The sequence below is a fragment of the Morone saxatilis genome, unplaced genomic scaffold (genome assembly GCF_004916995.1).
Source record: "Morone saxatilis isolate NCDOM2014 unplaced genomic scaffold, NCSU_SB_2.0 Contig9, whole genome shotgun sequence".
Lineage (NCBI taxonomy): Eukaryota > Metazoa > Chordata > Actinopteri > Moronidae > Morone > Morone saxatilis.
Window position 1 is genome coordinate 12,522,460 of NW_023340268.1, and position 13,523 is coordinate 12,535,982.

Sequence of the window (13,523 nt, forward strand, 5' to 3'; positions counted from 1 at the left end):
ATGTGACATTATCGGTTATCTTATTGGTACTGGCCTTGAGGAGCAGGTAGTTATCAGTTATTGTATTGGCTAAAAAATAAAATCCATATTGTGTATCACTAACCAGGATGCGTTGTTTGCTGGCTTCTGATGCCCACAGCCAGCCAGCTAGCTGATGGGTGCTTTTCAAAGTTACGCAACACTACCAAGAACCATTTCTCTTTAACACGTAGTTGTATTGTTTCCTCTGGTACATTTACAAACAGCAGCACGCACACACACACACACACACACAGACCCACACACACACCTCTACCTGCAAGGATCACGTAGCAGGATGCACTGCGCTGCAATATAAAGTTTCACAAAAGGCGACATTAAAAAACAGTTAGCAGCATCCAACCTGCTACTCTGTTATCTAGTTGACTTCAGTTGAGGCTGAATGTCCAGTTTGGGGATGCTGAAATCATGATTGTAATTAATTGTATAGCCTTACAGACCACGCTGACATTCGTTGCAGCAGAATGATAAAGCCACCACCAGTTGCTGTTTATTCTCGGCAGATCAGCTTCTGCTAATTGCTAACTTCTTTGTCTTTCCCGCTGCAATTCTTCGGCCGTATCTAGAAATCAAAGCTGAAATAGCCGATACGTCTTCCTTCACACCAACTATGTTACTGTACGTGTCAGATGACAGCACTGGTTTGGAAGAACAACATATTTTGCAGAGGGCTTTCTCGCCAAGTATAGCACACACTGAGGAATTTATTGCTTTAATTGAGTTTATTTACTATCAGCACTGATTGGATTTTAATGTAGTGACCCAGTATGTCGGTGTCACATGTGACAGATGTGTTTCTCTCTCGGCAGGCTGTGGTGGAATGAGCAGTGTGTGTGTGTTGAAGAGGAAAGCAGTGCTCTGGCAGGATTCATTCAGCCCCCACCATAGAACTACATCTCCCAGCATGCCCGTGGTGCTGAGCAGCGGAGGACATGCCCCTCCAACTGGGCAGACCCCTCAGGCCACACCCCCCAGCCAGCAGGTAAAACCCTTCACCTTGATACCCTTTTACATATTTCATTCATTCATAGACGATCATCTGTGAATAAGGAACATCTCACCATTAATGTGACTGTAGATAGAGATATTATCTCCCTGTCTTGTAAGCCATTTCACAATCCCTACATTTATTAGTTTACATCACAAAATGTTAAAACACAGTAGCCCACCTAGTCTGAGCATGCATGCAGATCAAGCTCCTTATTATGTTACAATGTACAATGCAAAACAGCCAAATAATGGTGGCCTTATTACAATTGATTAACTCTGAAACAGTAAATGTCAATGGATCAGCTTTACTAACTATTAGCAACTATACTTGTCATTGTCTGCAAATTACATGTTTGTTGTTGTTTGCTCAATCATGTTAGTTAGATTATCACAGCTCATATAGCACGCTAGCACAATCAACATGGCACATGGTGATTAAAAGGGAGAGCTGGAAGAGCCTCTCATATCATTTAATGCTCTGCTTGGCAGTGTTATGTTTTTCAAGTAAATTATACACTAAACACTGGACAGAGTACAAAATCAGATGGAATCTGACATTGTTAGTATGTAGTACAGCAAACATGCTTGAGTCATCACTGAAAGATAAATAAATGGAAGTTGTTACTTTACTTAGTAGCCATGGCTCTGTCTTTACTCTCCTGGCCAGTGGCGATGTTGATGTTATGCAGGACAGCTGTTAGCCTTTCACAGTTGCTTCTAGTGTGGCGGACTGTGTTTCCTAGACTGTTACTTCTTGATAACAAAGTTAACATTTTTAATAACTAATCCAGGAAAAAAACAGCCCAGTCCATCTGATAATCAGCAATTTAGTCTGATTGAATGGCGTCTGGGTGACTTGTCCTACTGCACGCTTTGCGTGTACAGCAGATGACCAAGCCCAGCTGCGTCCAGTACATGTTGACTGATTCTTTGATGACAGCTTCTTGTGGGGAAGTTTGTCTTTACTCTCAAAATGAGTAAGAGCGAGTAAGTCAACGTAAGCTTAGCCAGTGAAAGAAATGCTTCCTCCTATTTGGACGTCTTTGAGTTTTTTAAGAGAAGATGTGGCCTTAAAAACCTCAACATATGGTGCTGTTTTGACAATGATTGAATTTTCTCAAAGGAATTATTTTTAATTATATAATAGAAAAAATATAATGGAAAATGTGTGTTCTGTATTATTCTGAATTAAAGGTGATACATTATCAGTTGATTTATTTTGAATTCTTATATTAGGCTTTATGTTCTATAAAAGTGTTTTTTGATGAATTTTACTTGGAAAAAAATAAACAGTTTTTCTTGTGTTTCCAACAGTAAAGTCAGTTAGATTTGGTTAGGTCTGAGCTATGGAATATTAAATCGTCCATCTTTGCTCACTACATCTTAGCCTTCCTTGCCATCAAGTTCATCACTTCAGGTTATGAACTTTTAAAAAAAATACAACAGTTAACATGAGAAGCAAGTAATGATCAGCATAAAGATATTGTACATCCCTAAGAAATATTATTTTATATCATATTTGGCATTAGTTTAGATGTTTATATTGCTGTTTATTTGTTGTTCACATGTATTTCACAACCTATAAAACATGGGCAAAAACTCCCAAATCCTGCCTATATCTGCGTGTCTACAGTTGTTGCTCAGATACACTCTGCTTGTTGCTGTTGCCTGTAATTCCAGGATAATATGCATGTCTGTCTGTGTGCGTGTGTGTCTTCAAGGGCGTGGCGGGTGCTGGACGTTCCCAGGATGATGCCATGGTAGACTATTTCTTCCAGCGGCAGCACGGTGAACAGCCCGGCAAACATCGCTGGCCCACTGGAGACAACATCCATGACAGCCAGGTGTGTGTGTGTGTGTGTGTGTGTGTTGCACAAGTGGTGACACACTATTGCAGCATTGCTACTGTTATTGTATTATGTCACGTACTATTGTTTGCTCGTACAAAGTTCACAGAAACATTTGTACACAGAAAACTTTATTCTTAAAATGGATTTCTGTATAACCATAATATCACCCCTTAGACATGTTAAAATAACTGAACATTTTCTGTGTTTGGGGGGGGAAGTAAGGGAAACAAACGCCTTTCATGATTTCAGTTCTAATTTTCATAACAGAAACATCAGTGTCCATTTAATATTAAAAGTACAAGTTTTATTTGATGCTAATTGTAGTTAGTAGTTGTTAGTCTTTAAACATTTACCTATTGCCTACGGTAATGTTGGAGGCAAAACATTTATGAAGGTAATTACTCATTAACGTAGGTAATTAAAGTTGAGCTTATGTTTATACATTGGTTGAGTATGAAAGACATAACTTGTCATTCTTTCCATGTCTCACTGGGCTCTCTGTCTGCAGGTGCGGTCCATGGATGAGCTCAACCATGACTTTCAGGCTCTGGCTCTGGAGGGACGTGCCATGGGAGAGGTGAGACATCAGGTTTGATGTTTGGGGTCCAATATGGTCTAAAAGGTGACTTGTGTGACTGACCATGTAGTTAAAATACCTCAGCAAATAATGGCGCTTTTGGCCTATGTTTACTCACAGCGTGTCAGTACAGTTTTTGATAAATAAACTTGGGTTTTAACTCACTGGATTTGAAGAGGTCAGATGCTACATGTCAGTACTTGCCATTAAAATGGCTGCCTTGTATTTTGTGACTTGGGCACCTGGTGAATAGACACATGATGAATTGCTCATAGAGAGTCTAACTTGAAAAACAGGAAATCCAAGGAAAAAGAAATGGATCAGTTCCTCAGTAAAAGGCCTTTGAGCTAAAAGTAGAGTGGACTTGTGTGTGCATTGTTTTTCTGAATGAAAAGCTCTGAAAGATTGAAGAGACTGAGCAGAGAAGCTTTTTAATTGAAGCTGCTTGGACTAGCTGTCTATTCTGTTAATGTTGGACCAGTGCCTACAATTAATTTTGGCTCGTTGAACACAGTGCTGATGTATGTTCGTTTGCATCACATATTGGCACATACTGGGTCAATATTTTTTGGGCTCCTATAGACTGTAATGAGATGTATTAATATGAAAATAACATGTTACGTTCTTTGTTTTGACCTGCAAAAGACAGATCAGTGTAAACCGGTGTTAATTTCACAGGCAGCCAAGTTGTTTCCTGTTTCCAGCAGATAGTGATCACAGTAGTTTACAGGAACAAGGTCTTTTTATAGTGAGAAAGATGCTGACTGTAATAGAAATTGAAGAGAAATATGCAGAGAAACACAAATGAGCTGCTCTTAAGATGCTAGAGACTCTCAGAGAAACTAGTTAAAACTACTTAAAATTATCTTTATTTTTAAATAAATGTGGTAGGGTGTTATTTTGTTGTTGTTTCACTCATCCAGTTAGACTGAGGTGCAATCAGGGGTCATTGTACAACAGTGTTACTAGAAATTACAATGCAGGGCTGACATCTTTACACGTGCCAAAAAAGCCAAAATAAATGTAGGACATTCTGAAGGTTGGTAAGACTTGAGGACCCTAATCACCTGTGATATGTACATTTTTCCCCATTCTCCCATGTGCTTTCAATAAACTGTTTTTAACCTTGGCTTTTTTTTCCCTTGCCCCCCCTTTATCTCCTCTCCATTGTCCTGTGTCTTTGTAGCAGCTGCTAACTGGTAAGAAATTCTGGGAGACAGATGACTCTGGGAAGGATGGACCTAAAGGGATCTTTCTGGACCAGTGGAGGGACAGTGCATGGGGTGCCTCAGGTATATACAAGTCATGGCTTACATTTGTGATAAGGTTTGCAGACACACTGGGGCATTGCAGTTTATTTCACAGGCACATCAAGAAACTACCAGAACAATCACTGTCTGGTGTTCGAAAATATATATTTAGATTCTTGTCAGAATCAAAAGCTGGTGTCAAAGTGAAATCATCCTAATGTTCTCTCAGATGATGTTGAGATTTGAGATTTCTGGTTTGTCTTATTAACACAATGCAGTTATTTTTGTAGGCGGGATGACAAAAGAAATATCCCTGCATCACTTATCAGTGTATCGCTGTGGAGTCATACATAAGAGTTAAATGCTTTTGTTAAATTTAACTTCAAATTGTTCGTATTGTTTGGACTGTCAGGAAACTACAATACAGTGATGGTTTCATAGAACTGTTGGCATGTTATCTGCATTTGGCCATATTGCTGTTTAGCTTAACATGTCCTCGCTCATAGTGGGGGGAGATAGAGGCGTTTCAGACACACACACACACACACCCCCCCCCCATGCAGCTGTAGGCAGGAGGGACAATTGGGTAACAGAAAGTTTTCTTTTGACAGAAGAAGCATCTAGCACTGCATTATAATAAGAGTGATACAAATAAAGACCAATAAAAGGAAAGGAAAATGTCCGTTAATAGGTCCAACAGTCTTCACATCACTCCCAAGTTATAACTAGATGTCTTTGCAATGCAAAGTTGTTGAGCTCCTGGTGTAGGGAACATTGAAACCTTGTCAGTAAATACAGTCTTGACTTGTCAGGACAAAAAAAATTGTGTGAAGTTTAAAAAACAAAAAGACCTTCAACAGTATTACCCTGTTAATGGTGGAGCAAATGTGGCATTTTCCTCTGTGCATAAATGTGTTTTTTAACTGTTTCCGTTCCTCTCATATCAGATCACTCGGTGTCTCAGCCAATCATGGTGTCTCGTCGGCCAGGGCAGGGTTTCCATGGCGGTGGTGAAGTGGGGGTGGGCTCGGTGATGTCACCGCGCTCTGAGAGTGGAGGGCTGGGAGTTAGCATGGTGGAGTACGTCCTCTCCTCCTCACCGGCTGACAAACTGGATTCCTGCCTTCGAAAAGGACCCTATGTAAGTCTTGGAAGTCTGTTCTCTCTTTCTGTCCGTCAGCGTTGTTCTCATTACTCGCATATTACACGTTCACATTTCCTCCTTGGTAACTTTTGTTCCCGCTTACGTCATTTTGTTTTAGTTTGTCCTCTGTCAGCTAGTGATTGTCAAATGAGGATGTCTTTCACCTTGTCCTCATCCTCCCCCCTCTGCACCTTTGTGTGTTTGCCATCTGTCACTGTCAGGTTATCAGCATCTCTACATTTCCTTTTCAGTTATATTTCTTGTCTCTCTTCCTCACACAGGGGCAGAGGGATGGAGAAGTAGAGGAGGAGAAGAGGGAGAAGCCGAAGGCGACATTTGAGGGAGAGAAACTGAAAGAGTTGACAGAAGGTGAAGCTGATGTAATTGGCGACGTCATCAACCCCAATGGGCTGCCTGTGCAGAACGGCCTCGATGTCGACGTCAAAGAGTTTGGGTAGGACACAGTGTGATAGAGGCACACACACCCACAGCTTGAACTGCTTCTTGCTCTGCCAACAGCCTTTTTAGATGTAAACTGAACTCCTCCTCCTTTCGCACCCCTGCAGTCGTCCCCCAGGCAACATGCCGGCCCCTGGCCCCGAGGGTGACCTGCTTGGAGGTCCCGGGGGTGTAGGGGCTGAGGGCCTGACACCCCTGGGAGGCGGTGGAGGCCCCAAACCTCCCGAGGACTTCTCTGGTGTGGAACAAGGTGGTGTCACCATGGACCCCATGGAGTCAGTGATGGAGCCGCTTCAGTTTGACTACAACTCCCAGATGCAGATGGACTCTGCACCCACTGTGGGCTTATTTGATTACACCAACCAACAGCAGGTTAGAGCAACAGGCAGAGGGTCATATATGAATATTTGTCATTAGTTCTCTATAAGACTCATCTCAAGTGACACTAAAATGTGATTCACATGTCGCTATGCTGTTTGCAGCTGTTTCAGAGAAACAACGCCCTAGCAGTGCAGCAGTTAACAGCAGCCCAGCAACAGCAGTACGCCTTGGCAGCAGCACAGCAGCCTCACATTGGTAAGAGAGAGATTGTGTTTGTGTGTGTGTGTGTGTGTGTGTGTGCGTGTGTGCATATGAGCAGGAGAACTGAATGTCAGCATCTCATTTATTTCAAATGTATTATACAATTTATTGAACACCTTTTTCTCACTGTCAGTGTGCTCTTAACTGACAAAAAATAAAGGAATTTTTTGTTAACACCATTGGTGTAATATTTGTAGCTTTTGCCACCGTTCATATTGGTTGATTGACCTTGTACTTACTAGTTTAGTAGTGATGGGACCATACCATACCACCATACATCACTAAACACAGCTTTACAACAGAATGGGAAGTGCAACCACATTTACAGAGATCTTCATTTTATCTAAACCATTCATTTTACCTGAAATACCAGCTCATCTGTCCCATAATTATATTGGCAGGGATTTCATTCTATTTGTGCCAGTCACCCAGTGGATGCTGCAATTTCTAGTTTTTTTTATTTTGGGGCAAAAGAGCACAGAACAGAACATGTTGTTGCAGTAGTTACTAATTAAGGCAGAGTTAACGTTTTTCACGTTTACTAGCAAGTAATGCTTAACAAGCCTAAGTCTTGAAAAAAATCATGGTCACTAACCTAAAAAATCCTCATTTGGGGCTCATTTGTTGATTAGAATCTATGTTTTAATGGTGGATTTGTTCTGAAGTGGTTATCATGTGTTGAAGCCTCATTCTAAGTTGGTATTCATTTATTTTATGTATTATCATGTAAAACCTTGTGGCCCTGGTTCATCTTTTCCCTCCATGTGTTTTCAGGTCTGGCCCCAGCATTTGTACCTAATCCTTACATCATCAGTGCTGCTCCACCAGGGACAGACCCCTACGCAGCCGGACTAGCAGCAGCAGCTACACTCGGTGAGGCGTGTTTTGATTTGGACCCTGAGCCCCCTTGTGTTAATTAGTTTTCCATAGATGCATAAACACAGACACAGTTGTCCTATCTCACCTGTATTTTGTTTATTTATTTGTGTCTAGGTCCAGCAGTGATGCCTCCCCAGTACTATGGTGTGACCCCCTGGGGGGTCTACCCTGCCAACCTCTTCCAGCAGCAAGCGGCTGCAGCCAACAACTCGGCCAATCAGCAGGCGGCAAACCAGGGCCAGCAGAACCAACAGCAGGTCAGTCGGCTGCTCGCCAAAAAACTGGTATGCTGATAGCCACTGGCGCAGGATGTTTTTATCAGAGCTCTCCTTATGTGCCAGTTGAAAATGCATTCAGTCTTAGTGCTCTGTTTGTATCTATAAGCAGGAAACTCTTTGTAGCCTGTGTCAGGGTATGCTCTCCCGAAGACAATCCTGATGACAACCAGGGAAAATTTGACCTATTACACAAGTTGCTAAACAAGTAAATACGTGTAATCTCTGTCCATAGGGATCATGTGAAAGTTAAGTGCATTCTACAGCTGTACAGCAATTAAAGCCCACTGAAAGAACATTAATTAATGTCTCTAAAGTAGAAGGCTATATATGCTTTACAGTCCAACGTAAGGCCACACTTGAAAGTTGCCTGCAACAGGGAATAATGTAGCATGCGGCTCATCAAAGTCCACAAATCCTGACATCTTAAATGACTGAAAACAGCTGGTTGGGCATATTTTTTGGGCTTTGTTTAATGAGTGGAGGCGAAGCTGCTGAAAGGAGGTTTTTCACTTTTCGTTTCTCTCTGTTCTTTACAAATTCGTTGTAATGAACGCGATGACGCTTAAGATGGGTAATTAAATAGTATTGAAGAAATGACCAACAATGAGCAAACACTGCAAATAGCAACTTTGATATCTGGTTTATATATCATATTTAATTTTAAAATACCTTGTGGACCTTCCCCCTTGGTGACACAGCGTCAAGCATTTAGTCTGGTTAATGGTCTAATTAAAGCAATATCTTACCAGCCCGTTATATCTGAAGAAGTCTTCTTTTCGTGTTGATGTTTCATTTTAAAGCTAATTGGCCGATATCGATGATATACAATCAGCAGGAAATGTTTCATCTACCTGCTGTTTATTTACTCTTGCTTCACTCATATATACTTACACTAATATAAGGAATGTCCCTTTATCCTGGCTATTTATTACATGCTAACATTTGTCTCTGTGTGTACAAGATAATATGAACATGATAGATCTACGGTACACCACAAGGTCTCAGGGCTTTGGAACAGATTTTGGAACACCTTTTTTGTATTAATTTGCATATTGAGAATGACATGAACTGTTGTTTTTCTTACTTTGTAAAGGTAATGCGTGCTGGGGGCAACCAACGACCTTTGACCCCCAGCCAAGGTCAACAGGGTCAGCAGAACGACCAGCTGGTTGCAGCAGCAGCAGTCAACTCAGCCCTTGCTTTTGGGCAGGGGTTAGCAGCAGGAGTCCCTGGTGAATATGACACTATGCAAAACTGATTTTATTGCTTTGGCAAAACTCAAAACAAACCCAATTACATTTATTACTGCACAATTTCCAGATATATTGCTTATAAATACCCAAACAAGAGGCAGATTATTTAACTAATGCGGAATATGTTGCTTTGTTTCTGTCTTTTTCTCAGGCTACCCAGTCCTGGCCCCTGCAGCCTACTATGATCAGACAGGAGCCCTTGTGGTCAACACTGGAGCTAGGAGTGGCCCTGTCCGCCTCATGGCCCCTGCCTCTGTCATCATATCTCCTTCCGCAGCACAAGCAGGTAAGACAGCAATGCACATACAGCCTCGGTTAAAGACGGGCCTGCCCGTCTCTGTTCGCTGCAGACAACAGGACGAAGAAGAATGTCACAAACACAAAACAACGGATTGCACATTGTGGTTTTTAAAAACATGTTCTGAATGTCCCATTCATCCAGAGCATACAATTAAGAGATTATGAGACTGTACCTTCAAGTCTGGCCTTAGATTTCCCAGGAGTCAGTGTTGTTGTTCATGTGAATTTTAGACACTAGTATCAACGAGGATTTGGGTTCACATTAGAGTTGATGCAAAGAATTGTTAGAGATTTAATCTTGGTGGCACTTGGTTTCATTAAATTAATTCAGTATCACTATTGACTGTCCATATGACTGTTAACTCGGACTGAACCTGTCTCTCCCTCCAGTTGCAGCAGCAGCAGCCTCCGCCAGTGGCGCCAATGGTGGTCTAGGCGGTGGGGCCAACGGTCCGTTTCGTGCCATGACTTCCCAGCAGCCTCAGCAGCAGGGTGGCCCTGGCGGTGCTCTGGGAGGAAGCTCTTTCTACGGATCCTCCTCCCTCAGCTCCTCCTCCCAGAGCTCCTCTCTTTTCTCACAAGGCTCTGGCCAGCCTGGACCAGGTTCTGCCTCTTTGGGCTTCAGCCAGCCCACCTCCTCCTCCCTCGGTGCCACACTGGGGGCCACACTGGGGGGCTTCGGCACTGCAGGTAGGAATACACCATTCCCACATTGTCTTGAGTAATTAACTTCACAGTTTCCCCAGATACCATGATCTAATTCATATCATTGTCTCCCTCTAGTGGCCAACTCCAGTGGTGGCAGCGGTTCCAGGCGGGACTCCCTGACAGGCAACAATGAGCTGTACAAACGCACGCCCTCCAGCCTCACCCCGATTGGCCATGGAGGCTTTTATAACGGCACCTTGGGCTTTAGTCCTTCCCCTGGCCCTGTGGGCATGCCCCTACCCAACCAGGGCCCCTCCCATTCCCTCACACCCCCACCTTCCCTGTCCAATCACAGCTCCTCGTCCAACCTCAATCTCGGTGAGTGTGTTTGATTCAACTGACTGAGGTTAACAGTGTCATTGATTGTGTTTGTTTTTCCCTCCAGTAGTGCCACTTGAATAGCTCCTTACTCTGTGGAAACTGTGCTGATGCTCTGTTGCCAAACACAAAGCCAGTGCTATAGTTACGTGGCCAGAATATACCAGCTTTGACCAACAATTAGCATCATTTACATCACCTGTCAGTTGTTTGGTCCCATAATCAAAAACCCTAATTGAGCATTTGTAGGACACAGTTGTAAAGGCTCCACGAGCTTTACTGCAGCATCAGTTTGTTTTTAGTTTAGTTCCCAGTTTATTGAGCCTTAACATGGGGACATATCTGGATTTTTAAAGAATATGGTGTTGGAGTTGTAAACTGGATTATTTTTTTGTAGATGCACTGATGTAATATCATAGCCAAGGATTTTTCACATTTATTTTCTAGTGTAAGATATGTGTAATTAGATGTTAACATTTACACATATTTTTTTAAATAGTGTTTCTAAATATCTCCTTCCTAACCAACTGCTGTTTCAGTTGAGAAAAGAAAAGAAAGAAAAGATTTTCCAAACTAAAATACCAAAATGTGACAGCTGATTTGTACTGCAGAATGTTTTCAGGGATTCATTACTGGCTGAGACTTTTGTTTCTTCCTGTGTGTTTCCCATGATTGACAGTTGGCAGAGTGAAGTGTACCAAAACACTCAAATGTGATGAAACAACAATCAAACAAAGTGACAGAGCCAAGTCGAGGCTTCGTAGTGACTGTGATAAATTACCTAGCTTTGGCAATTTTCAAGTCTTTGGAGGTGTCATATTATACAGATACAAACTGCAATAAATACTGTAGCAGCTTTTGAAGGGAGGAGTAATTAAGAAGTCATGTTTTAAATAATGATCATCTACCACCAACAAATAGAAGAATAGATAGGTACAGATAGAGCAGAGAATACTTCGGTTTTATGTATGTTCATAACACATAAAATTACTACAAATGAATACACATGTTAGACTCAATGTCATTAACACTAATGCAACACAATCTGGTCTAGCAGTTGAACACCGTAAAGAATACATTCATTTCTGTTAAGACCTCAGGGAGGTGTTTTGGTTTTGAGACAGTTTGTGTTGTCACTTTATTGGATTGTAAAACATTTTATGTTCACAGGAAATGTATCTCTTCTTAGTACAGGCCAGCTAAATATTTGAGGCAGTGCTGCCATCCAGTGCTGTGTTTCTGTGCTGCATAGCTATAATGTAATTTTGATGATGCTGTCTCAAAATTTAGTACTGCAGTGTCATCAATTAAAAAAAATAATCCATGTTAACCCATGCAAGTAATCATTGCAGCAGCATTTGACATTCAGTGCAAAGACATTTCCCACTTGCTGGCATACACCATGGCAAGCTTCGAGCTAAGTGGAAATAAGTGTCCACAAGTATGACTTGTTTTTTCCACTATAAGATGTACATGCCCACACAACTCTGGATATTCGTATGTGTGTATAGGAAGACAGTTTTAAAGAAATATTCAGCGTCGTCTTGGTTTTATGTTCCTTGTTTTTGGTTCAGACTTTGTATTTCTATAAGATTTTCTCTAATCTTGGAGCTTTTCTGGAGTTTGAGCACTATTGGACGATTAGACTGAGAATGTGCACCGTGCCAACAATCACATCCCTATTCTCTCTGACCCCACAGGAGGCCTGACCAATGGCAGCGGGCGTTTCATCTCTGCAGCCCCAGGAGCAGAGGCCAAGTACCGCAGTGCCGCCAGCTCAGGCTCCTCCCTCTTTTCACCCAGCAGCCAGCTGTTCCCGTCGTCACGGCTACGCTATGGCATGTCAGATGTGATGCCTTCAGGCCGTAGCCGCCTGCTGGAGGACTTCAGGAACAACCGCTACCCCAACCTGCAGCTCAGAGACATCGCTGGCCACATCATGGAGTTTAGCCAGGACCAGCACGGCAGCAGGTACACATGGGAAAAATACTTCAACCTAAAATACACACACAAAAAAAAAACACCAATAAAACATCAGTGCTCTGCAAGTTGATCCCAACTTGACTACCTATACTATTCAATGTCACACAATGCAAAGTAGATGTCAGACTGTACTCTTCTAAGAAAGTTGTTCTGCTGACCCAAGATGAATAAAGTAGTAGTGCTACAACGTGAATAGAAAACACATCATCAACTTGCATCCTCCATATTCACTGCTTTCATGCTTTTAAAAATGTAGCAAAACAAAGAACAGTCTTGGGCCGTAGCTGTGGATGTATCAAGAGTTTTTAATATGTTCTTCACTGTAGTGCTGTCACTGTTTGTTTTTTTTAAAGCTTTATTCAAAAATGGTGCAGAATGTCACACAAACAAGTGTATTGCACATCATTTTATGTTGTTTTCTAATTTAGTGTTGCAAGTCCATAAAGTTGGGAGACCTACAAGAGACAGCGCACAGTCAAATTTAATTGATGCAGCATAAGTCGAGATATCCTGACATTTAGTCCCTAGTGTCCCCTTTAAATTTCTAGCATCATCAGAATTTTGACGCAGGCACCAAGTCTTTGTATTAAATCTTGTTATATGTATGTCACAGTGAGATCTAGGATCGGTGTTTTCAGATAACGATTTGAAATTTCACCACATATCCCTCCCAATTTGTCGGCTTTTGTCTGGGACAGCCCAAAATCTCAGTGTATAGGGGCCTTAAGGCAATACTGGAGAACAACTCTAGTCAAGTTCACAGTTCAGTGCTGGATCAAAGTTCATGTTTCTTTTTTTGTTCAACACTGAATGTGAACAGGCTGGATTAGCTAATGTTTCAAAGTTACAGCCGTGTGTGTGTGTGTGTGTGTGTGTGTGTGTGTGTGTGTGTCAGACTAGACCATAGTTCAGG

At 42.0% G+C, this 13,523-nt stretch overlaps 1 protein-coding gene across 1 annotated transcript in view; it reads left to right on the forward strand.

Annotated features, from left to right (window-relative positions):
- The window catches only part of pum1 (pumilio RNA-binding family member 1), a gene marked incomplete in the record, with an annotated part of 21,501 nt that overhangs the window by 3,926 nt on the left and 4,052 nt on the right, over positions 1-13,523 (forward strand). The window contains 15 exon segments of the mRNA XM_035680864.1: positions 849-1,021; positions 2,751-2,873; positions 3,388-3,456; positions 4,643-4,748; positions 5,654-5,847; positions 6,132-6,304; positions 6,417-6,681; positions 6,792-6,885; positions 7,666-7,764; positions 7,885-8,027; positions 9,142-9,280; positions 9,453-9,587; positions 9,992-10,291; positions 10,385-10,627; positions 12,328-12,598. Of these exon segments, the coding sequence (XP_035536757.1) occupies positions 860-1,021; positions 2,751-2,873; positions 3,388-3,456; positions 4,643-4,748; positions 5,654-5,847; positions 6,132-6,304; positions 6,417-6,681; positions 6,792-6,885; positions 7,666-7,764; positions 7,885-8,027; positions 9,142-9,280; positions 9,453-9,587; positions 9,992-10,291; positions 10,385-10,627; positions 12,328-12,598 (2,516 nt within the window).